The sequence below is a fragment of the Marmota monax genome, unplaced genomic scaffold, assembly GCF_021218885.2.
Source record: "Marmota monax isolate L192 unplaced genomic scaffold, Marmota_monax_Labrador192_F-V1.1 WCK01_AAM20220418_F8-fsc00254, whole genome shotgun sequence".
Taxonomy (NCBI): domain Eukaryota; kingdom Metazoa; phylum Chordata; class Mammalia; order Rodentia; family Sciuridae; genus Marmota; species Marmota monax.
In genome coordinates this window covers 82,863-109,768 of record NW_026694584.1, presented here as the reverse complement: position 1 = coordinate 109,768, position 26,906 = coordinate 82,863, and the positions used below count along the sequence as shown (strand labels likewise).

The 26,906-nt window shown below is 41.1% G+C and overlaps 1 protein-coding gene across 1 annotated transcript in view; it reads left to right on the top strand.

Annotated features, from left to right (window-relative positions):
• The first annotated feature begins 937 nt into the window (after positions 1-937).
• LOC124077181 (zinc finger protein 850) overlaps positions 938-26,906 on the top strand; it is a 77,811-nt gene continuing 51,842 nt past the window's right edge. Inside the window, exons 1-2 of the mRNA XM_046421426.2 lie at positions 938-1,100; positions 23,417-23,543. Of these exons, the coding sequence (XP_046277382.2) occupies positions 1,098-1,100; positions 23,417-23,543 (130 nt within the window). The 5' untranslated portion in view covers positions 938-1,097. The remainder of the gene's footprint in view (positions 1,101-23,416; positions 23,544-26,906) is intronic.

The window sequence follows — 26,906 nt, the reverse complement described above, 5'->3', positions numbered from 1 at the left end:
GCTCCCAGGGCAGTGTCTCTGCCATTCCTTGGCACCGAGGAAAAAATATTGGCAAGGGAGTGTATTTCGTCACCTCTGGTACACAAAGGAGGCGTCTGGGAACTTCACCTCCCCGGGGTCGCGGGAGGCGCTGCCCCCAGCCGAGGCGGTGGCTGCCATCGAGGATGCTCTTCCACACCCGCCAACCTCATCGGGAATTTCATGCTGTCCACATAACGACGACGCCCTGAAGAGGACGTCCTGTTAAAGTGGCCTTGGCCTGTTATTTTTAATTTTTTTCATGTAACGGAAAACCTAGAATCACGCGTGTGCCCACATTTTATTTGTGCGGGTAATCGCTGCTTTAGGGGTTTGCTTCCCAGTTCAAGGTTCACGCTGCCTCCTCCCAAGACCAGAGAGCAGAAAAGTCACATAAAAATGCAAAGTGATTGTCGTTATATGATTTCCATCCCTGGATAATATACATGCACTTATTCCATGAATTATGCGACTATATACGTCATAAAATACGAGTCTTCCCGGCTTGGAGCCCCCTGCTGCAGAGAGCCCCCTGCTGCAGGGAGGCCCTGCCTTGGAAAGGCTGTCGCCGAGCCTTTGTTCCATTCCCAGCAACTCAGAACAGCGCCGTGCGCGGCGGGCCTGTGAGTCCAGCAGCCGCGCCATTAGTGAGCGCTCGTCTCGGAGTGAGGAAAGGAAAGGCGTGGGCGGCGGCCCACGGTTAGGCGCACTGGCGTCGGACCCCAGCTCTGCCCTGACAGCGCGGGCGCGCGGAGCCGGAAAGCCAGGCCGCCTTCCGCCCGGTCTTTCCGGGGTTGGACGCCAGCGCTGTCACTCAGCCCGCAGGCTCCCTAGGCTCCGGGTCGGGGGCGGGGGTCGGATGCGCTGTCCAATCAGAGACGAGCGGGCGAGACCTGCCCAATCCAGAGCCCGCCCCGTGCGGAGAGGGCGGGCCTCGTCTCTGGGGCGCCTTTGTCTCGGGACCCCGCCATTCCTCGGATGCGAGGCCGGGCTGCCATCAGTCCTCGGGAGGCCCGAGTTCCTCTGCTGCCAGGCGCCGGAGCTCCGCGGGGGAAGGCCGGGCACCCTACGGCCGGGAAATGGTGTGTACGAGGGGCGTCCGTGGACAGCGCGGCGGTTCGCCTGGGCGGGCGGCAGTGGGCGCTGGAAATGGCCGAGCGGACCCCGCTGTCTCTCCGGCCTCCGCCCGCGCGCGGCTGGGCCCTTGGGCCGGCCCGCTAGGGAGGGTCGGCCGCGGCGTCCCCGGAACCCACAGCCGAAACCCTGTGCGGAGGCTCAGCCTCCGCTCACACCGCGAGGCGGCTGCGGGTGGGACCGCGGCCTCCCCGCGAGGGCCGCTGGCCGCGGTGTTTCCGTGCGAGATTGAACCAAGGGCGCGGTGCCACCGAGCCACGTCCTTTTTACGTTTTATTCAGAGACTGGGTCTTGCTAAATTTCTTAGGGGGCCTCGCTCAGTTGCTGAGATGGCCTTCAACTCGCGGTCCTCCTGCCCCAGCCTCCCGAGCCTCCGGGTTTATGGGCGTGCACCACAGCGCGTGGCCTATTTTTAATTTTTTGAAGTACGTTCATACGGTTTCCAAAAACAGCTGTACTAACTTTATGTTCTCACTAGCGGTTGTATAAGGGTTTCCTTTTATCTATGTTTGTATACGCTGGTGTGCTTGTTATCTTTCAAAAAAAAATTTTTTTTTTTTTTTTTTTTTTTTTTTTTTTTTTTTACTAGCCATTCTAGCATCTGTACTCAGGCTGCGGGAGGTCTGCTATCTGACTTGTGCATTGAGTTCCTGAAACAAGTTTGTTAAAATGAGAGCTGTCAGGAAGCCACTGAAAGAGCAATTTAGAGGGATCTATGATTTCTAAACACCTTTTCTGCGTCACTGCTGGGGATGGTAGCTCATGGAAGCTCTTGCAAAACAATAAATCCATGTTTCCAATCTAGAGATTTGGACGTGCTCTCAGCTGCTTTGGTTGGAGGTTGGAGGTTTGGGAGGTAAATGCTGAACTCTCATGCTGTCAGTGGTTTACGCTGTTTTTTCCTATTAAATCTCTGAAGCAAGATAGAAATTCAACTGTCGCCACAGCATTTGGCAGAACTTGCTGATAGGTATCTTCCAAGGTTAAGCTTATGCGGTTGGGTTTGAAGGCTTCTGCCCTGAACCCAGGTGATGAACCCCTGGAAGTGCTTGCATGACCATAGAAAATCACCACTTTTTGATACTTAAGCAGATACTTGTTCTCCCAGCCCTATAAATTAAAATGCAGGGCTGGGGATGTGGCTCAAGTGGTAGCGCGCTCGCCTGGCATGCGTGCGGCCCGGGTTCGATCCTCAGCACCACATACAAAGAAAGATGTTGTGTCCGCCGAAAACTGAAAAATAAATATTAAAAAATAAATAAATAAATAAAAAATAAATAAAATGCAAACCATAGGAAACTTGAGTTAGGGTATGTATGGTCCTAGGCTCCCATTCTGTACCAATGATATGGGACTTTTGCAGTGTAGGACCATGGCCAGTGTACCCCAGATTTTCCTACTCATTTGAAAGTATATATTTTCTCAGTTGTTCAATGGATCTAAGTCTTTAAACTCATTTGTGACTGTCTCAAAGGGACCTAAAACATGAGCATCTATTCAGTGTAGCCATAGATGGAGGGAAAATCAGGTGTCTCATATTCTGTTTCCAAAATAATCCCCATTAGAAAAAAGCCTTTTATGCCGATTGTGGGCTCTGGAGGATGAGAGTTCAAAGTCAGCCTCAGCAAAAGTGAGGTGCTAAGCAACTCAATGAGACCCTGTCTCTAAATAAAATACAAAATAGGGCTGGGGATGTGGTTCAGTGGCCAAGTGCTCCTGAGTTCAATCCTTGCTACCAAAAAAAAAAGCCTAGGACCTTTCAATTCTGCACATACACGGTGAACTGTTTGCCTGGCTCAACCTACTTGTACATTTGGTAATTTCATCCATTTACATCTAATGTCGTTCTTCATATAGTTGGACCTAACAATACAAAAATGTTTGTGTATATGTGGATTTAATTGTGGATTTTATTTGTATTATGGTTCCTTGGTCTTTATTATTGCAATATTATGGTTTTATATTATACATTAGTGCCTATAATTTACACATTATTTATATAATTAACGTATATAGTGTATATAATTTAGGTACTGAAAACTACTTCATTTGCTGTTATAAATCAGTATGCTTTACCACCAGGAGAATTTTAGAAAAACCCTGCTTTAAACCCTTTTTCATTAAAAGATAAGCATGTTGAAATTTATTTTTTAAAATTTTTTTTAGTTGTAGATGGACACAATGCCTTTATCTGTATATTTTTATGGGTGCTGAGCATCAAACCCAGTGCCTCACGCGTGCTAAGCAAATGCTGTACCACTGAGCTACAACCCCAGCCCAGCATATTAAAATTTTTTATACTATAGATTAATTTGGGGATAATTACTATTTTTTTAGTGATGAGTTTTATCTACACATGGTGTATATAATTTAGTCTTTCAAGTACTCCCAGAAATTTTTATTTTCTGATGAGTATTCTACATATTTCCTTTTAAAAGATGTATGTATGTGAGGTCTCACATGAACGTGGCATCTATATAATACTTAGTGGTATTTTGTATATTTGTTGAACTGGACCATTTTCCCCACACTGTATTATTTACCTCTTCTTATGTGTGCGTCCTCTTTCCCCACCCTGGATTTCAGGTGTTGGGATCTATAATGCTGTATCCATACACATCATCATGGTTCACTTTGCAGTCATTCCTGCAAGTCAGCTACTGGGGGGAGCTTCATGTATCTTCATTCCACTCTGCTGTAGTTCATGAGAATTTATTTGTTCCAAATCTTCATCAACAGTGATTAATTTTATCTAATTTTATTTTTATATCTTTAATGTCTAAAGATGTTGAGCTTTTTATGATTATTGAACACAGATATTTCATATAAAGTGGCTATGCAGTCTCTTGCCTGCCTTGGTTTGGGGTCTTTATCTTTTCCTTTCTTATTAAAAGTTTAGTTATATGTGAAGTAATTAATTTCTCCTGCTGTCATTTCCTTTGTACCATTTAATGGTATCATTTATTGTACAATTTAATTATCATTTGATGATGGAAATTTTATTTTAATGTTATCCAATTTGTACATTTTTTAACATGTCTTTTTGTGTAACTTTGAAAACAATTAAATTCTTGTATGGTTCTTGGGATTGAAGCCAAGAACGTACTTCCGCTAAGCTACATCCCCAGCAAATTGAGACAGGACCTTACTCATTTGCCCAGGCTGCCCTTGCGATTGCAGTCCTCCTGTCTTGGCCTCACAAGTACTTGGAATTGCAGGCATATACCATCTCATCTGCCCTATAGCTCTCTTTTTTTATTAAAACAAGACAAAAACTGTTAATGTTTTATATTTTGCTTGTGTTCCCACAAAAGACAATTTAAAGTCGGACACCAAAAGTCAGACTAGAGCACTTTAGTATAAGTGTGAGGTGAAAGTAAGTAAAAGCAGAGTGAGGCCCAGGCAGAGAGCACTGCTGAGAGCCAGGACAGTCCTCCTTCATGTCCAGGACCCAGGTTTTGACCCTAATTGGTCCTCTTCAGAACTGCCATGGTGGCAGTCCTGTTCAGGGCATTTTATCTACAAATCATCCTCCGTTGGTTTTTGGGCCAGGCTAGTCAGAATTTACCTTAGTGCATGTTACTAATGAAACCTGCCTCCCTTCCAAGACTGTGGAGGCATCTGTGGCCATGACTCCTGGCTTGGCCCTGGCCTAGGTGGACCCTGTCAAGAGTTGTTAATCCTTCTTTTTGATGCATTTCCCCAACCAGCTCCCTAATTAGCTCCTTTTATCTCTGCTTGCTACTCTCAGGTCTGTGTGCCAGGGGTTTTTGTTTTTGTTTTTTTTTAAGCAGCTTATCTGTTATTTACTCATCCAGGGCAGCAGTAACAAAGAACAGTTTAAAAGTAATTTAAAGTAAACCGGTGACCTTACTATGGTTCCACTGCATATACTGACTGCTTCCTGTTAGCGATAACTACTACTTTTCTTTTTTAACTAGTGCTCTTGGAGTGTTCTTTAAAACAAGAAAACAGAAGTGTGACAACTTATTATGTAAATTGTACCAAAAGGGAAGTTAAAGGGGGCAACTGTGGGCTGGTCCCACCCTGGCCCACGGCTATCTAAGGGAGGGGTCTGAGATCTGGGGATCAGGCAGGAAAGGGATGGGCTAGGGTATGAGGTGGAGGTGCAGAGTACAGGCAGGAGGGGCTACTCAAGAAGAAAGTCCTGTGGTCTAGGTGGGGTCAGCAGGATGAGCCCAGGAGGGGAGGAGAGGTGGGGCCAGCTGGGCACTGGGATGGCAGGTTTGAGGGTCACAGTGGCAGATGAGGGTGGGGACAGTGTCCAGGGAGGCCAAGTGAGGCTGGGGAGAAGGAGAAAGTGGCGCTGTGGAGCCAGAGGAGAGAGCCAGGAGAGGTTCCCATAGAGTATCTGGCGCTTTAAGATGCAGGAATTTTTTGTTATCTCCCAGTGCAGGATGTTGGCTGCTAGGATTCTCCAACTCTTAAATCTAATGTAAATCTTAGCAGACTGATGAGCTGGGACATCATTTGTGTAAAAGGCACCTATGTCAATTTCGCCGTGGGCTGTCTGCCAAGGTTGGAGGGCAGCAGTGCAGTTCCGTGAAGGTCCCAGTGTGGCAGCCACATTGTGCCCACCTAGGTGTTGCTCTTTGCGTGGCTTTTTCCTCTTGCCAGGTGGGAGCCTGCTCTAATTGTATATAGTGGCTGCCTCACTTGTGTTTTGTTCAGTAAGCCTGGGTTCATGGGGCTCTGTGGCCCTTCCTGCTGGTGGCTCACAGCGTGTGGCTTGTAGCCAGGGTGGCATATCCTTTTGGAGTGAGCACCCTATGGCTCACTATCAGCTGTTAACATGAACATATTCCTGGTTCATTTGGGGGCTTGCAGCCGCTGAGCCCTCTTGAGGTGCTGGGTCCCATGCATCAGATGATGCAGGTTGTGTGGGTCTATCAAACCCATGCCATATTCGTCAATCACAGACTTCCGAGCAAGTGGGAAGAAACTGAAAGGAGGGGCTGAGGCCAAAACATTCATTCCTTTTCTGTTCAAGTCTTAGCTTTTGAGCATGGCAGTGGGTACTTGTCTGCCAGGGCCATTGGTGGCTTCCCTTTTTGTCTGGCCACACTTTTCTTTTCCTTATTATCTTTTTGGTCTGCCTATCTTTGAGTCTCTGGATCTCCATTGATGAGAACTGCGGTGGCCACCTTAATCAGTTCACTGGCACACTTCTCAGTAAAGCCCTCTAGGATTGTAAATTTTGGCAAATGGCTCTTTGAGCCTGTCCCACAAAGGCTGCATTGATCACCTGTTGCTTGCGCCTGTGCATTTCCTCACTGACAAACTTGCACAATGGCTGCTACACTTGTATGTGCCCTTCTTCCCCTGGGCACCTCTGGGCAGAGAGAGGGGTGGCAGCAGCGGTGGCCTGGACATTTAGCTCTGAGTCAGTTGGGCACATCTCTTTGGATCATTGCTGCCAGTTTCATAGGGCAGAGGGGCCTTAGCCAGATGTGGGGCTGAGAGAAATGTTCAGGGCTATGGAGGGTGCGAGAGGGAGATGCTGGAGCATCGGGAGGCTTATCTCGGCTCTGTTTGTCTGCAGATGCTTAGGCTAGGGCTCAGGGCTGGCTTCGTTTCATTCTAACTCTTGGGAACAGACAGTGTGTTTTATTTTCTCTCTTTTTTTCTTTTAGACTTTCTATGAGGGCTTCTTGATATCTCTTAATTTTAGAACTTCTTCTTTGTTGGGGCCCCATCCTAGGTCTGGATAATGGGCTGCATCAGATCAGTCATGGTCCAGGGTTTCTCCGTGTAGGAGGGAGTATGGTTTTTCCAGCTATGAGCACAATGGTGGAGAAAGGCTGGCACAAAAAACTGCCTTGTCTCCCTCAGATGTTTCCCTTCTGGTCAACATGGGCAGGTCCTTTAGTCCCTTGCAGGGGCATCTGGAGAGTTCTCATCTGAGTTGTGGCTCTGGTCTTGGGACAAATCTCCCACCTTCATCCTGGGAGGTGAAAGAGTCTTTGGTTCTAGGAAGCCTTTGGCTCTGAGGCCATCACAGAGGAAAGAATAGCCAGTATCGAGGGCCATCATTTGTTGCCTCTGAGGACAAGGAGGCTAGGGGACAGTGTTGTCCCAGTGGTCTTGGCAGAGTTGGTCTTGGGTCCTCTTCTGGCTCACAGGGAAAATTGTTTCCTTTCCTGTCTTTCCTAGTCAGGTTTCCTCTTTAGCTGCTTTCCGCTGGGTCTTAGAGACCACTGTGTTCCTGGCTAGCATCCATCTAGACAGGCTGTCAACCAAGGGGACTACTTCTGTACTATCTCTTGACAGCAATCAGTAAAAGAGAATTGGTTCAGGGGTTCCAACAACAATCAAAAGGACCTCAGCAATGACTCTCTCATCTAAAGATCCTTCTGGTGGCCAGACCACATCTTGGGTGAGCCACTCTAATTCACAGAGTATGCAACCTTTGTGGAGTGAGTCTCACCCCACAGTTACCAGGAAAACCTTCCTAAAGGTTTCTAACACACATTTCAGAAGGCTCAGTTTCCTTAGTGTGCCTCCCATGTTCCACGCTGCATCGGTGTCTCACACTTAGAACACATTTAGGACAAGACTCGCTTTGTCCATCTCCGGCCGCTCCCCTCGCGGGGACTTAGGGCCCTCGTAGCCATAGACTGTATGAGGTGCCATGGAACTGCGGATCAGGACTCTGCACTCGCTTCGGCCCTTGGGTTGGGTCGGAACCCTTCTCCCTTTGTCCGTCTCATTCACACACTTTCACACAGACATGGCCAGGACAGAATTTCTATACCGCCCAAATTCCAACAATTCCAAACCAAACAGAAAAGGGAGTCACGGTTTCCCCTCTGCTCACTGACCCCAAACAGAGACTACTTGGGCGACTCCCCGGGTCCATTTTAGCTCCAACCACTTTGGAGGGTACTCGGGACCCAACAGAGGGTGATCAAGCCTCTCTTCCACCCGCTTAGGCCTCAAAGGGGAAGTCAGGTGGGCTACAAACCAAATGGACCCGGGTCCTACCTGTTCAGATGGGCGGTGCTCCAGAACCTTAATTCTGGTTCCTGCTGCCTGTGGGTTCCGTTGTGCTCCGGGGTGGCAGCCCCAGAGAGAGCGCTGGGTGAGTCGATCATCCTTTAGGCCACTGTCCCTCGTCGCCCCAGGGAAGCTGGTCCCTGGAGACAAGAGAGGCAGAACAGCCTTCCTTACCTCCTCTGTCCCATCTGGGTCGACAAAAATGTTGTAGGGACAAACAAGGCAAGGCACCGAAGATAGCAGGAAACAGTTTTATTTGGCTGCAGCCAGGTTCAGAGGATACAGCCTTTTCTGTAATCAATCAATCCCCCTGAACCCTGAGTTCAGGGAGTTTCAGAGTTTTATACCCAGCATGTAAGGGGGGGAGGGGCTCAGAAGTTCACATAAAAGCAGCTTTTTCTTTCACTGTTCTGGGCAAGTTAACTCTTCAAGGACAACACCTGAGAAGGGGATAGCTTCTTCTCTTCTTTCTATCCTTCCCCTGCCAGCTGTTACCATGGAGCCCATTTGTAACTTATCTTAAAAATGTAGATATCTCTGTGAAGCCCAGCTCAAGGCCAGAGGCCTTGTTTGCACATTTCTTCAAAGTACTATACTGGATACGTTTGTGAAAAATTAGTAAGGGGGTGTCCAGCACTTGGAGTGCTGGTATCTTCTCAGCCAGTGGCCAAGTAAACAGGGTGACATGAAAATAGGAAGTTTATCTACAATGGACTCTTTTGCTGACAGTCCTAAAATCAGCCATGGTGAAGAGGGCTTTTCTGTGAAGAAAGGGGGTGCCACTTCAATACAAGCATGAGAGATTTTCTCTAGTTCATCCCCAGTACTTCCTCTATCTTTGCTCTCCTCTCCCACTGTTCCTTTTGCCCTAGTGTACTGATGTCTCTTTTTTTTTTTTTAAGAGAGAGAATTTTTTTTAATATTTATTTTTTAGTTTGTTTTCGGCAGACACAACATCTTTGTTTGTATGTGGTGCTAGGATCAAACCTGGGCCGCACGCATGCCAGGCGAACGCGCTACCGCTTGAGCCACATCCCCAGCCCCTGATGTCTCTTTATATTTATTTGCAGATATTTTAAATTAGTGCGTTGCAGATGTAGATGAAGGTGGGACTCCCTGAGACACATGCTCACATGTGCACTAGACCCGTCCACTGTTCTTCCTTTCTTGCATCCTTCCTCCCTCCCTTCTTCCCCATTCCTCTACTCCCCTGACCTCTCTTCTATTGTGGTGGAATTCCACCCCCCCCCCCCCCTTTTACTTTTATTTCCTATTTTGTTTTAGCTTCTGCAGATCAGAGAAAACATCTGACCTTCAACTTTCTGGATCTGGCTCATTTCACTGAGCATAATGTTCTCCATTTCCATCTATTTCCTGGCAAACACCATAGTTTCATTCTTTTCTGTGGCTGAGTAATACTCCCTTGTGTCTATATCCCGCATTTTCTACATCCATCCATCTGTTGACAGGCCTCTGTGCTTGGCTAGTGTGAGTCGTGTTGCTAGAAACACTGGTGTGGCTACATCCCTATAATGTGCTGACTTTAGAGCTTTTGTGTATGTACCAGAGTGGGATCGATGGGTCCGATGGTGCTTCTATTCCTAGTTTTTTTGAGGAGTCTACATACTGTTTTCCAGAGTGGCTTTATTCACTTGCAGTTCCACCAGCAATGTATGAGTATACTTTTCCCCACATACTTGTCCACATTTATTAGTGTCTTTATTCTTTGATAATTGCTATTCAATTGAAATGAATTGAAATCTTAATGCAGTTTTCTTTTTGGTAGTTGTAGATGGTCAGAATATCTTTATTTTATTTGTTTATTTTTATGTGGTGCTGAGGATTGAACCCAGTGCCTCCCACATCCTAGACAAGTGCTCTGCCACTGAGCCCCAGTCCCTTAGTGTAGTTTTGATTTGCATTTCTCTGATTGCTAAAGATGTTGGCCATTTTTCATATATTTACTGGCCATTGTATTTCTTGTTGGGGAATTGTCTGTTCAATTTGCCCATTAATTGTTGACTTTGCTGTGCAGAAGCTTTTTAAGTTGACACCATCCCACTTAGTGATTCTTGGTTTTATTTCTTAAACTTTAGAGGTCTCGTTAAGGAAGCTGATGCTTGTGCCTCTCTGTTGGAGTGTTGAGTGTGTTTTGTTCTAGCAGTGTAGTTTCTGGTCTAATTCCTGGGTCTTTGATTCACTTGAGTTGACTTTTGTATAGGATGAGGGATGGGGTCATCCCGTTTCTCAACATCATTTGTGAAAAAGGCTTTCTTTTCTCCAACCTGTGTGATTGCCAAGCATCGGGTGACTACCTCTGTGGGTATGTCTCTGTGTCTTTGGTCCCACTAGACTTAATGCTGTTTGGTACCATAGGCACCGATACCATGCTCTGTGGTACATCCAGGTCTGGTACAGTTGGATCTCCAGCGTTGCTCTTCTTGCTCAGAATTGCTTTGGCTATTCTGGCTCTCTTCTTCCAAGTGAATTTCAGAACTGTTTTTTCTAGTTCTGTGAAGAATGTCATTGGGATTTTGGTCGGGACTGCATTAATCTGTGTAATGCATTTTAGTAGTGTAGCATTTTGACAGTATTAATTCTGCCTGTCCAAAGACGTCTTCTAAGGTCTTCTTCAATTCCTTCAGTGCTCAGCACTTTTCAAGTATTCTTCTCTTATCTCCTTCCTTAGATTAATTCAAAATATTTATTGTTTTTAAGGTTATTGGAGTGGGATAGTTTTCTTAATTTCTGTTTCAGTAGATTCATTATTGGAGTATAGGAAAATGATTGAGGTATGTTTCTTTTATATCCTTTACTAAAATTGTGTATCAGCTCTGGAAGTCTTCTGGTGGAGGGTTTTTTATTGTTGTTGTTTTAATATATCATCAGCAAACAGAGATAGTTTGACTTCTTTTCTTATTTTTATACCTTTAATTTTCTCTTCTTGCCTGAGTGCTGTGGCTGGAGTTTCAGGGACTGTGCTGAATAGGAGTGGTGAGAATGGACATGCTTGGTGTTTTGCTGTTTGTTTTAGGGGAAATGCTTCTGGTTTTCCTCCATGCAGTGTGGTCTTGGCCCTGGCTTTGTCACATGTGGCCTTTACACTGCTGGAAAGGCCAGGCCAGATGCAAACTTCATGGGTCATCTCAGATTTTTATACAGGAAGGGAGTCTCCTGCAGGAAGGTGTGAGGCCTCTGATGGACCCACTTTCCTTGTGAAAAATGAGCCACTGGCCACAGGAGGAGTTGAGCTCATGTAGATTCTACTGAGAGGTGATTTAGTGAGTGTGTTTGGGCCTCAGGAATTTGGACTTTTGGGTTGGGGTTTTGTGGCCAGCACTGGGAATAGGCTTGTCTTGGAAGAGATTAGTGCCCTCAGCATGTGGCTTTCTGCTTTATCCCCTTTTCCCAGGCCACACTGTGTTGGAGTTTTTCATTTTCTGTATCTAACACTTTTGTCCCTAATTTTTTTAGTGTTTTATACATGAATGGGTGCTGGATTTTGTCAGATGTTTTTTCTGCATCTATTGGATATCATATGATTCTTGTCCTTATCACAATTTATGTGGCAAATTACATTTATTGGTTTGTGTATGGTGAACCAACCATGCATTCCTATAATGAAATCTACTTGATCAGTGTGCAGTATCATCTCAATGTGTTTTTTAATGAAGTTTCCTAGGCATGGTGGCACATACATGTTATCCTAGCAACTTGGGAGCCTGAGGAGGGAGGATCATGAGTTCAAAGCCAGCCTTAGTGAGGCCCTAAGCAACTAAATAAAAGGGCTGGGGATGTGGCTTGGTAATTGAGCAGCGCTGAGTTCCATCCTCGGTACCAGGAAAAAGAATTTTTGCATCTATGCTCACCAACGATATTGGCCTGAAGTTTTCTTTCCTTGACGTGTCTGTCCGGTTTTAGAATCAGGGTGATAATGGTTTCAAAGAATGAATTTGGCAGTGTCCCCTTCTTTTCTATTTTATTAAGTAATTTGAGAAGGATTGGTGTTAATTCCTCTTTAAATAAGTTTGGTAGAATTCAGCTGAGACTCTTATGTGGTTCAGGGCTCTTCACTCAAGAGTATTATTTAATCCCCAGGGATTAGAGTAGTTTCTGTTTTTTATCTCTATTGATTTCTAATGTCATTCCATCATGATCTGATAGGATACAAGGAATTCTCTTTTTTTTTTAATTTGGTAAGATTTGCTTTGTACCATAAAATATGATCTATTTTAGGAAGTGTTCCATGTGCTACTAACAAAGGAGGCTAACTTTCAAAATCAGCAGTCAGTTAAACCACATAAATTTCCTACAGACCGACCTATACACTGTTTTTAATTTTTTACTTCCTTGACACTATCAAGCTTCTGGTTGCCACCTTCTCTACTCCCCCCCACCTCTCTCTCTCTCTCTCTGCCCCTCTCTCTCTTGGTACCAGGGATTGAAACCAGGGGTGCTTAACCACTGAGCCACATAACCAGCCCTTTTTGTTTTTATTTTGAGATAGGGTCTTGCTAAGTTGCTAAGGCCTCGCTTGTTGCTAAAGCTGGTTTTTAACTCATGATCCTCCTGCCTCCCCAGCTGCTGAGGCAGGAATGCGCCACCATGCCTGGCCCAGCAGTTGTTTTTAATGTATACAAGAAAAAGGCAATCCAAACATAAAATTAAGGAACCAATTCTAGTGACAATAATATCAAAATTCTTAGGAATAATGTTTACCAAGATTTGAAATCTTGAGCATTGAAAACTGGAATACACGGCTTTTTGGGGGAAGACCTAGTGTCCCCAAGCCTCATTTCTTTGTCTTTGAGGTCTTTAATATCATAGAAGAAGACAGGGATTGCTCTGTGTGTGGGTGGGGAGGGGACGTGAGTACTGGGAGTGGAATTCAGAGGTGATTTACCACTGAGCACATCCCCAGCCCTTTTTTATTTTATTTTGAGACAGGTTCTCACTAAGTTGCTGTGGCTGGCTTCAAATTTATGATACTTTTGCCTCAGGTCCCCTAGTGGCTACGATTGAGGAATAGCAGTTCATATCCTGGAAGGTAGAACACCAGGTACCATTTAACTCACCCAAGCCTGCAATTACTCAGTATTGAAAGGTCCCCAGAGAGTATGACAATAATTGTATACAAGAGTGGAAAACAACTTTGAGGACAGGAGGCTTGGGTTTTCAAATGTGAGGGGTGAGAACTCTGAGAAAGTCAAAAAAGAGTTACTTGGTTTTGAAGAAGAGACTCGTAGGGGTAATTTTTAGGATCAAAAAATATATTCTAATAGGAACAATCCAGAGCATACATAGTAAAAGAGATCCCCAGGGATAGGTCTTGTGATAGGGATAGGCCTTGCACAATAGCAAATACCTGTAATATAATCTACTAACGACTCAAATTAGCAGGTGATGGATCCAAAGAGAATTGCCATACTATTTTCTTGTGTATTAATTAATTTAAAGTAAAATAGAGATAGGATTTTTTTCATGCTTTGGAATACATCTTTAAAGTTGGGTAAAATTAGGCCAAGTAGCCTAGCTTTCTAATTTACTTCTTTCTTGTTTATTTCTTTCCTTCGCAGTGTAAATTAAAGTTGCATATTACACAGCTTTGCAATTATATAAAGAGTAACTTTAGCGGTTTAGGTAAGCACTTTAATATATGCATCAGAAAACATGGTTTATATACACATGGAGTATGATTTAGCCATAAATAAAAATAAATTCCTATTATTTGCAGCAAAATTGAAGGAAATGGAGGATATCATGCTAAGTAAAAAAAAAGCTGGACAGAGAAAATAAAATCTTATATATTCTCTTACATGTAAAAGTAAAGTAAGTCGACCTGAAAGTAAAGTATTGATTAAAGGGATTGGGAAGAGTGTGTGTGTGCGTGTTGGGGGGAAGGGTGGAATAAGTGTGGTTGGATGTTATCAATGCAGTACATGCATATGTAGACATATCACACTGATATGGTGATTTGGCCTGTAAAATCCACTGTCTCCCATATATATATATATATATGTATGTACATGTATACTGATTCCGTTTTTTCTGAAGAACTCCAAATTATATGTGCATTTGTCCAGAAGGATATCTGGATCTTAGGGTAGTTCTAATTTTAATTTTTTTTAATTTTATTTTTTAGTTATAGGTGGACACAATATTGTTATTTTATTTTTATGTGGTGCTGAGGATCGAACCCAGGGCCTCATGCATGGTAGGTGAGCCCTCTACCTCTGAGCCACAACCCCAGCCCCCTAATTTTAATTTTTGATGACCTCAATGTTTTCCATGTCTCTATCAATTTATGTTCTTGCTAGTGGTGTAGAAAGGGTTTCCTTTCCTGAGTATTTTCTGCAACACTTATTATTACTATCATTTAAATGACATTTATGATGATGAGCATGACATGGTATCTCAGTATGATATATAACCTGACACCTCAGAATTTCTAAAAGTAAAAAGGGGGAATTCTTTGACATTGGTCTTAGCAACAGTGTTTAGATAAAACATACAAAGAACAATCAAGACAGACCATACCAAAATAAAAAAATGCTTATACCCAGCAAAAGAATCAATCAAAGAATGAAAACGTAGTTATGTATTGGAAGAAGATATTTGCTAGCTACAAATCTGATGAAAGTTTAAAATCCAAAATAAGTGAAATGAATACAACTCATCAAAAAGGAAAGATAAAAAACTCATAACCTAATTCATATATGGGTAAAAGTCTAGGTAGATATTTCTCAAAAAAGGATAAATGTCTGACAATATATGAAAAGTGCTCAGCATCACTAAAGTACTCAAAATCAGAAAAAAATGCTAACCCAAATCCCAATTTCTTTTAGCTTCTATACTTCATTTATGTCACAGATGTAAGTATAAGCATATTCTCCATCCCTCAATAGGCATCTTGAGACGTGGGGGGATTCACACATTGCCAAGTCCCCATTTCCCAACTTTATTCTTCTTTATTATTTCATTTCAATTATGAAATGTCTAGAAACATGGAATATTAAAACCTGCTGTCAAATTCTTAGCTATACTTGAGTTTTGAAAGTTAATTCGAGAATAAATAGAATACACCAGTTGACTTATATGTGAAAAAATATAAAATAAATGTATAAAGTAAAAACTAACACAATTATAAATAATATCCTGAGAAGCTCAGAAGCTGCACGTGGCTGTTCATAGCTGTAATCCCAGCTGTTTGTGAGGCTGAGGAAGGAGAAACCTTGAGTCCAGGGGTCAGGGGCAGCCTGGGCAGCAGAGCAAGGGCATATCTCAAACAACAAACAAAAACAAAAAACACCACCAACAACAGCGTCCCCAAACACTGATGAGTTCTGCCAAGTATTTAATAGGAATCAGTACCAGTCGTTCAAGATCATTTCCAATAGTAAGAGAGGAAACATTATCATCTGTTAGGCCAGATTTACCAGATAACAAAAGTAGACAGGAGGGAGGTTGCAGAGCACCTGTCATTCTGGTGGTGTGGACTCACCTTCTAAGACACCTGCAGGCCAAGGTGAAGTGCATTAAGGGAGATCTGACACCAGGGCTGAGGGATATGCTGGAAATACAGATTTTATTTAATATCCCAAACCAATCAAGTAATACACCATGGTTTTTTTTTTTTAAATTTATAAAAATCACTTGAAAAAAGCTTTTGATAAATGTCCGTGGTAAAATATGTGGTAAAGTAGGATTAAAAGGAAATTTTTTCACTTTGCTAAAGTGAGTCATGAAAAACCTACAGTTAACATTGTTTTTAATGGTGAAAATCTGAATGCTTTACACTTTACATTGGAAAAAAGAAAACATGTTTTTATGGCTTCTGTGACATCATTCTGGAAATTATGAATGGACAACAAAGAGAAAAATAGCCTACAGAGATGATATCATTCTGAATATAAAATATTTCAAGAATTATCACACAAAACACTAAAACTAACAAATCATTTTATCAAGGTCATGGGTTACAGGGTAAATATAATAATATTTTTAAAATTATGTAGGTTTCTCATACTAGCAGTGATCAGTCTCAAAATTGACACAATTACATTCACTACTGTGTGAAAAACATAATTTGAAATAAAAGTATATGTGCAATGTCTGAAAAGTAAGAAAGAGATGTAAAACAAATGGAAAAGCAGCTGATATTTAGTGACCAAAATTTGTTTGAATTATTTTGTTGTTATTGTTGTAGTTGAATACAATACCTTTTTCCTTATTTATATGTGGTGCTGAGGATCAAACCCAGGACTTTGTAGGTGCTAGAGTGCTCTTACTGCTCAGCCCCAGCCCCAGCCCTAATGACCAAAATTTTAATGTTGTTAAAATCACAGTATCCGGGGCTTGGGATGTGGCTCAAGCGGTAGCGCGCTCGCCTGTCATGCGTGCGGCCTGGGTTCGATCCTCAGCACCACATACAAACAAAGATGTTGTGTCCACCGAGAACTAAAAAAATAAATAAATATTTTAAAAAAAATAAAATAAATTCACAGTATCCCAAAATGCATTTGAAAATTCCGTGTAATTAGGTCAAAATACCAATCTCCTTTTTGTTGAAATTGACCAACTGAGACTAAGGTTCTTACGGGAATGAAAAGGAAATCAAATAACCAACATTTCAAATAAAGACAAAATTGTGCAAACGCAATTGAAACTATTTGTTGAAGGCAGAGTGTTAAGTAGAATAGTGGGTTCGGGAAGCATTTTAAAGCCTATTGATGAGCTGTGCTCCCTAGACTTGAGTGTGGGGCTTGTGTCAGTCCAGTCGAGGTGTAACGGGCATCAGCCTTTGTCAATGTGGTGATTACCCTCTGAGCATTAGATGATTATCTGTTTAATGATGGCTTTCAATGGTCTCAGGTTTATGGGTAGAGGATGAGGAGGTGTGCATGTCTGACCTGCTGGTGGCTGGGTCCCTCACCCTGCTGTGGTGGTTTCTCACAGTGCCCCAAGGCCCAGGTTTGATATTATCTCACTGAGAGGTGTTGTCCTCTAAAGTCATGTGTGAGAGGTGGCTCCTAAGTGCAGCAGTGGTTGGAGCTCTCCTCCTCAGCACCAGGGGGAAAGACCCCCAGGATCCTGCCCTGACTTCTCTGATGGGCATTTTAGATTCCTGAGGACAAACAAGCATGATGGAGGGGACCCTTTGTCTGTACACCGGAGGATTTCACTTTAACACTCACCACCTGCACATGGACTCGGGAACTGGCTCAAAACACTCGGTTCATTTTACTAGTTTAACAGTTTTCTTGGAGAAGTCATTGTAGCCTTTGTCTTCTGCAGGCCTCTGTGTCCTCAAAATACCAGATTATTTGTGTTATGGTATTATTCCTCTTATGAGTTCAGAAAATATCATTTATTTTAACTTTTGAGCTCCTTTTTCTTCTGCGGGGTGAGGATGAAACCCAGGATGTTGAGTATGCAGGGAAGGCACTCTACTATTGAGCTGTGTCCCAACCCTTCTTTGTTGTTTTTCCATCATTTTTGTTGTTTCCTGTGTAGGAGAAATGCTTCATCAGTTCTACATATCTACAAACCTAATTCAGAAGCCAGTTAATTTAATAACTATAATTTAATTTAATAATTTTAAGTCTCCTTTTTCTCTATTATATTTTGGGAGCTATTTTGGGGCATCGTTAGTATTGTTTTCCCTGTTCAGGTTTATATCAACTTGATCTCTGTTTTAAAACCAGGTTTAATTCCTTGTTAATCTAATTCACTATTTCTCACTTGAAACCACATATATCTTTCACATTTATTTTACTATTCACTTGTTATGAACCCAAGGTCATTATAATTAGGTTTCATGGAACTGGAAATTAAAATAAATTGAAACCATTTTTTCTGGCCTCAGGAAAATGTAATACCTTGATTATTTAATCCATATTTAAGCTATGTGTGGTTTTCAACGAGTTTTTACCTTGAAATTGGAACCAGAATTGGGGCAAAAATAGTAAGTGTCAGTGGAATTTTAATGAAATTTTCACTGATATGTATTAATTTTATTGAATAGTAGTGTTTCAATGTGGGTTAAGTCCAGAGGCACAGAAAATATGTTGATCACTGTCATTCCCAGTGTCTCCCTTTGCCCTCCCCTCCCTCTTCCAGAGTCCTTCCTCTACCCAATGGTCTTTTTTTTTTTTTTTTTTTTTTTTTCATGAGATCCTTTTTCTCTTTTTTCTCTCTAGCTTCCAAATATGACAGAAAATTTACAATAATTGCTGAGTCTGGCTTATTTAAACACTGAAAATGATTTTCCCAGTTCCATCCATTTTCCTGCAAGTGACATAATTTTATTTTTTTATGGCTGAATGAAACTTCCTTGTATGTATATGCCACACTTTCTTTTTCCATTGATCTTCTGATGGACACCTAGACTAGTCCCATAACAGCTGTTGTGAGTTGTGGTGCTATAAGCATGGGAATCCATCTCCAAACTGTTAAGATAGATCCCGAGGCTCATGTAGTAGTTCTTTGGGTTTTCTGAGGAAGCGTCCACACTGATTTCTGTAGTGGTTGTATTAATTTATATTCTCAGCAGTGTTGTGTGTGTACTCCCTTTCTCCCATGTCCTTGTCAGCATTTATTATTTATTATTTGTAGTCCTGATGATTGGCATTCTAACTGGAGTGACGTGGAATCTTAGGAAACTTTTGATTTGCATTTCCGTGATTGTTAAAAATTTGGAACATTTTCTTTATAATTGTTTGCTATTTGTGCTATTTTTTTTAAGAGAGTGAGAGAGAATTTTTAATATTTATTTTTTAGTTTTCGGCGGACACAACATCTTTGTTTATATGTGGTGCTGAGGATGGAACCCGGGCCACATGCATGCCAGGCAAGCACACTACCGCTTGAGCCACATTCCCAGCCCTGTGCTATTTTTTTGAGATGAGAAATATTTATTTTATTGAATGTTTTTTTTGTTTGATTTGTTTTTTTGTTTGTTTTGTTTTTGGTACTAGGGATTGAACTCAGGGTCACTTGGCCACTGAGCTGCATCCCCAGCCCTATTTTGTATTTTATTTAGAGACAGAGTCTCACTGAGTTGCTTAGCACCTTGCTGTTGCTGAGGCTGGCTTTGAACTCAGGAACCTCCTGCCTCAGCCTCCTCAGCCATTGGGATTACAGGCATGCACCACCATGCCCAGCTGAATGGGTTGTTTTGTTTTCTGATTTTAAGTTCATTTTGTATTCTGGATATTAATCAGTAGTAAATGACAAAGATCTTCTCTCATTTAGTAGGCTATCTATTCTGGCTGATGTTTTTTTCCTTTGCCATGCAGAAGGTTTTTAGTTTAATGCCATCTCATTTATTGATTCTTTTTTTCTGTGGTGCTGGGGATTGAACCCAGGGTTTTATATATGCTAGGCAAGCACTTACCAACTGAGATATTTCCCCAACCCTCATTTATTGATTCTTGATTATTTATTGAACTGTAAGATCCTAGTGGGGAAGCAAATCCTGTGCACTATGTTGGACTGTTCCTAGTTTTCTTGTAGCAGCTGTAAAGTTTCTGGTCTTAGGCCTTGACCCATTTGGGATTGACCTTTGTGCAGGTTTAGAGATAGGAATGTAGGCTCAGTCTTTGGCATGCAGACATCCCCATGTTCCCAGCACCAGTTGTTAGAGAGGACTAGAGAGGACTTCTTTTCTCTAATGTTTGTTATTTTGGCCTTTGTCGGTCATCAAATGATCACAGCCATGAGGCTCTTGTCTGTTCTCTCCTCTGTTCCATCGCTTGTTCTTGTGTGTCTGCTTTTATTCCAGCACCACCATGTTTTGTTGCTCTGTCTGTAATCAGAAGTCGGGTATTGTGATTCCTTCAGCTTTACTGTTTTTACTCAGGACTGCTTTACTTGCTGGACTTTTTAGGATTCCATGTGAATTTTAGGATTATTTGTCTACTGTGAAGAATCTCATTGGTATTTGGAGGGGGTTGCCTCGAGTCTCTAGAGTTTTTCCATGAACACTGGGAGTCTTCCCTTCTCCTTGCATCCTGTTCTGCCTCACTCAGTGGTCTGTAATTTTGCTTGTAAAAGTTTTTCACTTCTGTTGTCAGATTTATTCCTGAGCATTTTACTTTTTAAAGTTATTTTGAATGGAATAGCCTTCTTAATTTCTTTTTCAGCAGATTATTGTATAGAAAAGCTCTGGTTAGGATGGGCGCAGTGGCTGGGGAGGCAGAGGCAGAAGGATCGTGAATTCAAAGCCAGCCTCAGCAACTCAGTGAGACCCTGTCTCTAAATGAAGTATAAAAAAGGGCTGGGAATGTGGCTCAGTGGTTGAGTGACCTGGAGTTCAGTCCCCAGTACAAAAAAAAAAAAAACTACTGATTTTGGCATTGATTTTCTTATTCTGTTACTTTGTTGGATTTGTTGATCAGATCTGGGATTCTTTGTTGAAGGTTTCAGAATTTCCTAAGTATAGGAAGGATCATATCCTTTGCAGATATGGGTATTTTGAGTTTTTCCTTTTTAATTTGTGTCTATTTTATTTCTGTCCCTTGCCAAATGCTCCAGCTAAAAATACAAGTATGACATTGAGCAGAATTTATGAGTGTGGACATCCTCATGTTGTTCTTGGTTTTAGAGGAAGTGCTTTCACTCATCATGCTGTTGGCTTTGTGGTTGTCATATGTAGCCACTATGATTTGAGGTAAGTTCCTTCTATCCCTAGTTTATTAAGGATTTTTATCAAGAAGTGGGGTTGAATGTCACTGAAGCCTTTTTCTGCATCAGTTCAGGTGATCTTGTCTTTTTTAGGTTGGTTCTGTACGTGTGGTGTACTACATTTATTTATTTGCATATGCTGAGCTGTCCTGTGTCCTCGGTGTTTTGATGGGAGTTGCCTCGAGTCTCTGCAGTGCTTTTTCATAGATATTGTACAATAAGCCATGCTTTGTTGACATTCCATCTGGATGCTGCATCGTCTTTAAGAGAGTTGACAGAAGGCATATTGATGGGGATAACATGCATTGCCAAAGTACCCAAGTTCTGACAGAAGAGAAAATTACAAGAGATTCATTCTCCAGAGTGCTAGGAAAGTGCCACCCTGTGGGTGCTTACAGAGCACAGGAGATGTGATCATCTCACGCTTTACATAAAACTGGTGGGCACCTTTTATTTCACTTTGTTTGGGGCGCTGATAACCCTGCAGTGATGGTGTGTCCATTTTTGCATGCTCCTTTTAAACGAGTTTCTCCTATTACAGTAAATTCCACCTTATTTGCTTGGTCTAAAGTTTCTGTGACAGATTCTTCCCCATGGTTAATGACTTCCCCAAGTTAATTTCTTTCTTTTTATCATTAAGTATTTTATCAGGATTTTTAAAATAATTTGTATAAACCATCATATTTGATGCAGAAATTCATTTTTTTGTGACTTCAGGCTTGGGACTTGTTTTGGAGAGGGAAAATTCCCACTCTTGTTTGCGGGAGACATTGGCCTTGCTACTGGAGGTTCTGAATCAGACCCTAGTCACCTGTGCTTCCACTGGATTCCACCTTACTGTGCCTCCTGGTGTCACCTCCCCAGGGATGGGGCTGGCTGTGCAGTAAAGCTATGAAAGGGACACATCCGAAAAGAAAGGCCAACAGGCCAGAGTATTAGCAGAGGGTTAGGGTTAACCGGAGGGCTCTGGCCTCAGGAGAGGGCACAGGTCAGAAGGAAGGGGTGGGAAGGAGGTCTCAGCAGGAGTCCTGCGGCAGGGCCTTGCCTAGGGGTTGGTGGCCTCCGGCCTGCTTGTCCATCTGGAGGCTGCCAGGCCTCAAGGCTCTGAGCTGAGACGGGGCCAGCAGGATCCGGCGGTCTCCACCTGGTGGGTCCCAGAGAAACCACGGCTCAAGGGACTGTGATTAGCACGCGGTTCCTGCAGGGCCCTCGCCTGGTGCATTCTGGGTTACAGAGGCGGGAGTTACACACACTCACCTTCCTTAGAGTCAAAGTCACAGCTCGGAGCAGACGATGCAGGAAAGGAAAAGAAAATACACAACCTGAGCTCTTCATCCTTTATTCTTCAGTGTGTTTATGTCAGTAATATAAAAAGCCAACCCCCAGTTGATTTATAATTTTCCCCAATTGAATATATTTTTTATTTCTGTTCACATGAACAATTCTGTCTTAATGTATAAAAAGTTGCCGTTTTGTATGTGTGCTAAAATGTAAATATCATTGATGGGTCTGATTTTGCTGCCTTCTTTAAATGTTTACACTACTCCTCAGTTATAATGACTGTCCTGTTATGAAAATTCTATTTTTTAATATTTATTTTTTAGTTGTAGTTGAACACAATATCTTTATTTTATTTATTTATTTTATATGGTGCTGAGGATCTGACCCAGGGCTTCGCAGATGCTAGGCAAGTGCTGTACCACTGAGCACTCCCCCAGCCCCTGAAAATTTTTTTAATATTCACACTTTATTATGACCTTTTTATGAATTATGTCAGAAAAACTTGGATAAAACCTGGACTCTACCATTTACTGGATGTTTGATAAAATGGCATAAAAGATGAAAACTATTAGGTCTCTCATAGGTTATTATGGGTTTTATACATAAGGTATGAAAACCACTTAGAGTGATATTTATATATTTGCAGTGAACCAAAACAATCCAAAAGGATTGTTGTTGCTCCTTGCTGTTATAATGAAATGCATAAATCTCTTAAAATTGAATATTTTTCCTTTATTATTCTACTTCATTGCTATTCAAGGGCTTTTCTTTGGACCATTGGCATTGGAATCACTAGAGGGCTTGCTCTGTGTTCAGAAATCCATATTACATTCCAAAATGGCTGAATCATTGCCTGCTTTTTTCATAAAATTTCTAATTCATGTTTGTACATGTTAAAATTTGAGAAGCATCCTCTTACTCAATGTAACTCTCATTTGAGAAATATATACAATTGATCTTCTGCAAACATGGTTAAAATGTATATTCTTGTGTTGATGCCTTAATTTTACATTTTATTTTAGAAGCGTTTAGTATATACTTAAAATTTTTTATTTGTTCTTTTTAGTAGTATATACGCTTTTTACTTGTATCATCTTCTCTCTTCAGGGTTAGATAATACATTAGAGCACATCACTGTGTTTAAAAGTATATTACTGAATAATGGAGGTCAGCTGCCTGGGTGGGAACTGGTTCTCGTAACATTTCAACTGGGGTCCAATTAAAGACTGTTGGTGATCACACGGTCATTATGCTACTCATATACGTATTCTCTTTTTTTCAGGAACCGTTGACATTCAGGGATGTTACCATTGATTTGTCTCAAGAGGAATGGGATTGCCTGGACCCTGCTCAGCAGAATCTATATAAAGATGTGATGTTAGAGAACTACCAAAACCTGTTCTTCCTGGGTGAGCAGGGCTTCCCTTCAGAACTCAGCATTCGCTATCAGTGTAAAATCTCCTTCCTTTCAGATTATCTCTTGGAAACTGCTCCAAATGAATGTTTCTGATACGTGCTTTCAGAGAAAACTGGACATCTGTTAGTATAGATAGGAAAATATTAATGATATTTCCCTTTGTGATTGACCTCTCTATCTCAAGGCGATAAACATCCTTCACTTTAGATCAGTGGTAGTTATATTATGCTTAGAAAATAATTTCAATATTTATTAATGTTCATTTTGTGCTTTTAAGTTGGCTTATCCAGAATAATATTTTATGAACTATTAAGAAGATTTACTCTGTAAGTCTAATTGCTATATAACATTTTTTGAAGTCTTGTAGTTCCTGATTACCATTGTGTCTGGTTTTATGTTTCATTATAGTAAATAGGGATTGATTTCTCCTAGTATTACCGTGTTGCTTTCTGTTTCTTTAATTCTCTCAAATTTGCTTTCTATATTTGGGAAGTGTGAGGTGTATTGCCTACATATTCACTGTTTCTGTAGTGTCCTAGAGAGAGGTCCCTTTTATTTGTCTCATATGAAAGTTTTTTTTTTTTTTTACTTAAAATGTATTTTATTTCATATAACTTGGTTTAAAATTGTGTTTTACTTAATATAATTCTTGCCACCTCTGCTTCCTTTAATTCATTTTTCGTTATTCCTTTCCATCCTTTCTCTTTTACTCTCCGTGACCTTAGATTAAATAGTCTAGAAGTCATGTAGGGTAAAATACGTGTAAGTGAAAAAACTTTGATAAAGAGACAAAGTAAAATAAGAGATAAAAGGGTGTCGTGTCCCACGACTAAACACTCAGGGTCACTCCAGGTGAACTGGGCTGCAGGAAATCATCTCACAGAGCAGAGAAATACCTTTTTCTTTGGATGCTGTGACAGCCCCCTCCCTCCCCCTAACTTTGGTGTTAATGGGAAGAGAGAGGAGCACATGCTGAACCCTTTAATTGGGAAGAAGCCATTCAAATGAGGCAAGGGGTAGGGTGACACCTACTCCTGGAGCCATGTGTTGCTATCCGAACTGGGACAATGCCTAAGTCACCATGCCCAAGTCACCATGAAATGTAGTGACTGGTCAGAGCCTTGTGCTTCAGGACTGGAAGGCATGGTCATCAGAGCGGCTCCCCACATATTCCCCCTTTCTTAATATAAAAAAAAGCAACTAGGGAATTATATCTTTCAGTCACTGGATTCTTGGTTCAAGGTCATCATGATCTACTATTGAAACACAAAAAGAATTAGTAGAAAACATATCATTTCAACAACATAATCAACTTGGAAGATCTAGATGATTATTATTATTATTCTGCCAAACACTCATCAGAAGATTCTTAATCTTTTCCCAATTTTATTGGGAAGCATTATGTTTGGTTATGGTAACACAGACATTTTTATTTGGCATGTGTTTAAGCCTTTCCACAAACCATAGTGCAGAGGGCTCATTTGCATTATTCATTACAGGGACTTCTAGAGCATTTTAACTTAGAATTTAAGTCAAACTATTAAGAAAATCCATATGTTGTAATTTCTAGAACTTAGCCATCATGGCTGTATTGTAGAAGCAAGGAATAATACTGAAGGTAGTTATTCAAGGATCATGAGACCAGGAGCTTGCCTAGGTCTGGCTAATTGGCATGCACCTGTTTCAAAGCCTGAGTATTAACTTCAGCATGTTATTGCTCTGAAATATTAGATGGCAATAACTAGTGATACAATAAGATAAGTTGTATACTCACAGGATATTCATCATTCTTTCTCTTAATTCTCACATTTAAGGGGTCTATTGGGTCTGCCAATAATGTAAGTATACTTAGCAGAAGTTGACATCAAAACATCCCTTTGGATGCCGTCTCAGTGAGAGTTAAAGTTTTTAGGAGTTATGGCATCCTCGTAATCATTCTTGTCCATTCTAGGAGACCAGCCTAAAATATCCACTACTTCTAGACATCTTGTGTTGTACTGACAAGACATGCACAATCCATCCACTTAGAAAAGGGGCCAACTTATATTGTAGAATGATTAGGACAGTAATACATTGGTGGATATTTTATGTAAATAACTGCTCTGTATAGGAAAAATCTATTTTAATAATCTATCTGACACTTGTCCAGATAAGTAAATATAGTCTTAACCTCTAAGGGCCAGCATGATTGGCTGGTTTAGGTTTCTTATATGCTGTCTTTTTCTCAAAAGATACTCCCGGACAGCTTGTTTACCATAGGATCAACATAAAGGTATAACTGACAATTACAGTCAATACAGTTAATCTAGTTTCATTGGTGGACTTTCCAGTCCCCAGTATGATGTACATTAAAAATGGACCTGAGATATTAGTCCATAGAAGTCTCTTCATAATTTTTACTTAGATAAACTTGTGAAGCTACATGGTTGTAAAATCTGCAGCTGGAAATTTACCTTCCTGTGCCAGGTTTCTCAGTCATTATCACAATGACAGGTTTAAACTCTATCTTTTGAAATCTGATTTAATTTACTGAATCATGTTCAGTAGCAGTAAGACAAAAATCAAGTCATACATTTAATAAAGGCTGTTTCTATTTGCCATAGTCCCTTTCCAACACATTAATGTTGGACTTAACATAGCTAGCAGATGCCCTTTGTCAAAATTTATGACTAGCTAAGGATAATAAATCCTTTCTTATTATTTAAATACTTGTACTATTATCTATAACTTAAATTGATGATACTACTGTTGATGCCAGGCCTTAACTCAATTTTATTAAATAAAGAAAAGGGGGAAAACAGAAGCCACAGACACATACTAGATCTTAAAAATATTTCAAAAATTTTCTTCACTGTGTTACTGAGAGTCTTTATCATGTCAAAATATGGACAAAGTCTTAGCTGATATCAGTATATTAAAATCAAGGAAACAGCCTGAAATATCCTTGAATTAATCAGTTTAAATTTTTATAGTCAGTCCAGTATACATAAATCTCTTTTTCAGTTATTTTAATTTTCTATATCATCTGTCTAGATAATGATTTAAAGATTTCCCTATTTAGGAAAATACTTTTATCAATAAAATATAGAATATAAAGATCTTGTTTTACCCAAAGATGATTTCTTTCTTCTTCTTAGGACCTACAGTGTGTGTTTCCTTTGTTGAAGCATCATCTTCTCTTTCTAGAATTTTTCCTGGACTATATTTGGAATAATTCCTGGAAATCTTAGAATATAAACAAATTATTGTACCTTTTATAAGGAGAAATATCTGAATAAAAATATAGTTAAAGCCTTTAGATATTCCTGTAGATAGAATTATATTTGTTTATCATCTTATAAAGTTTGTACAATAA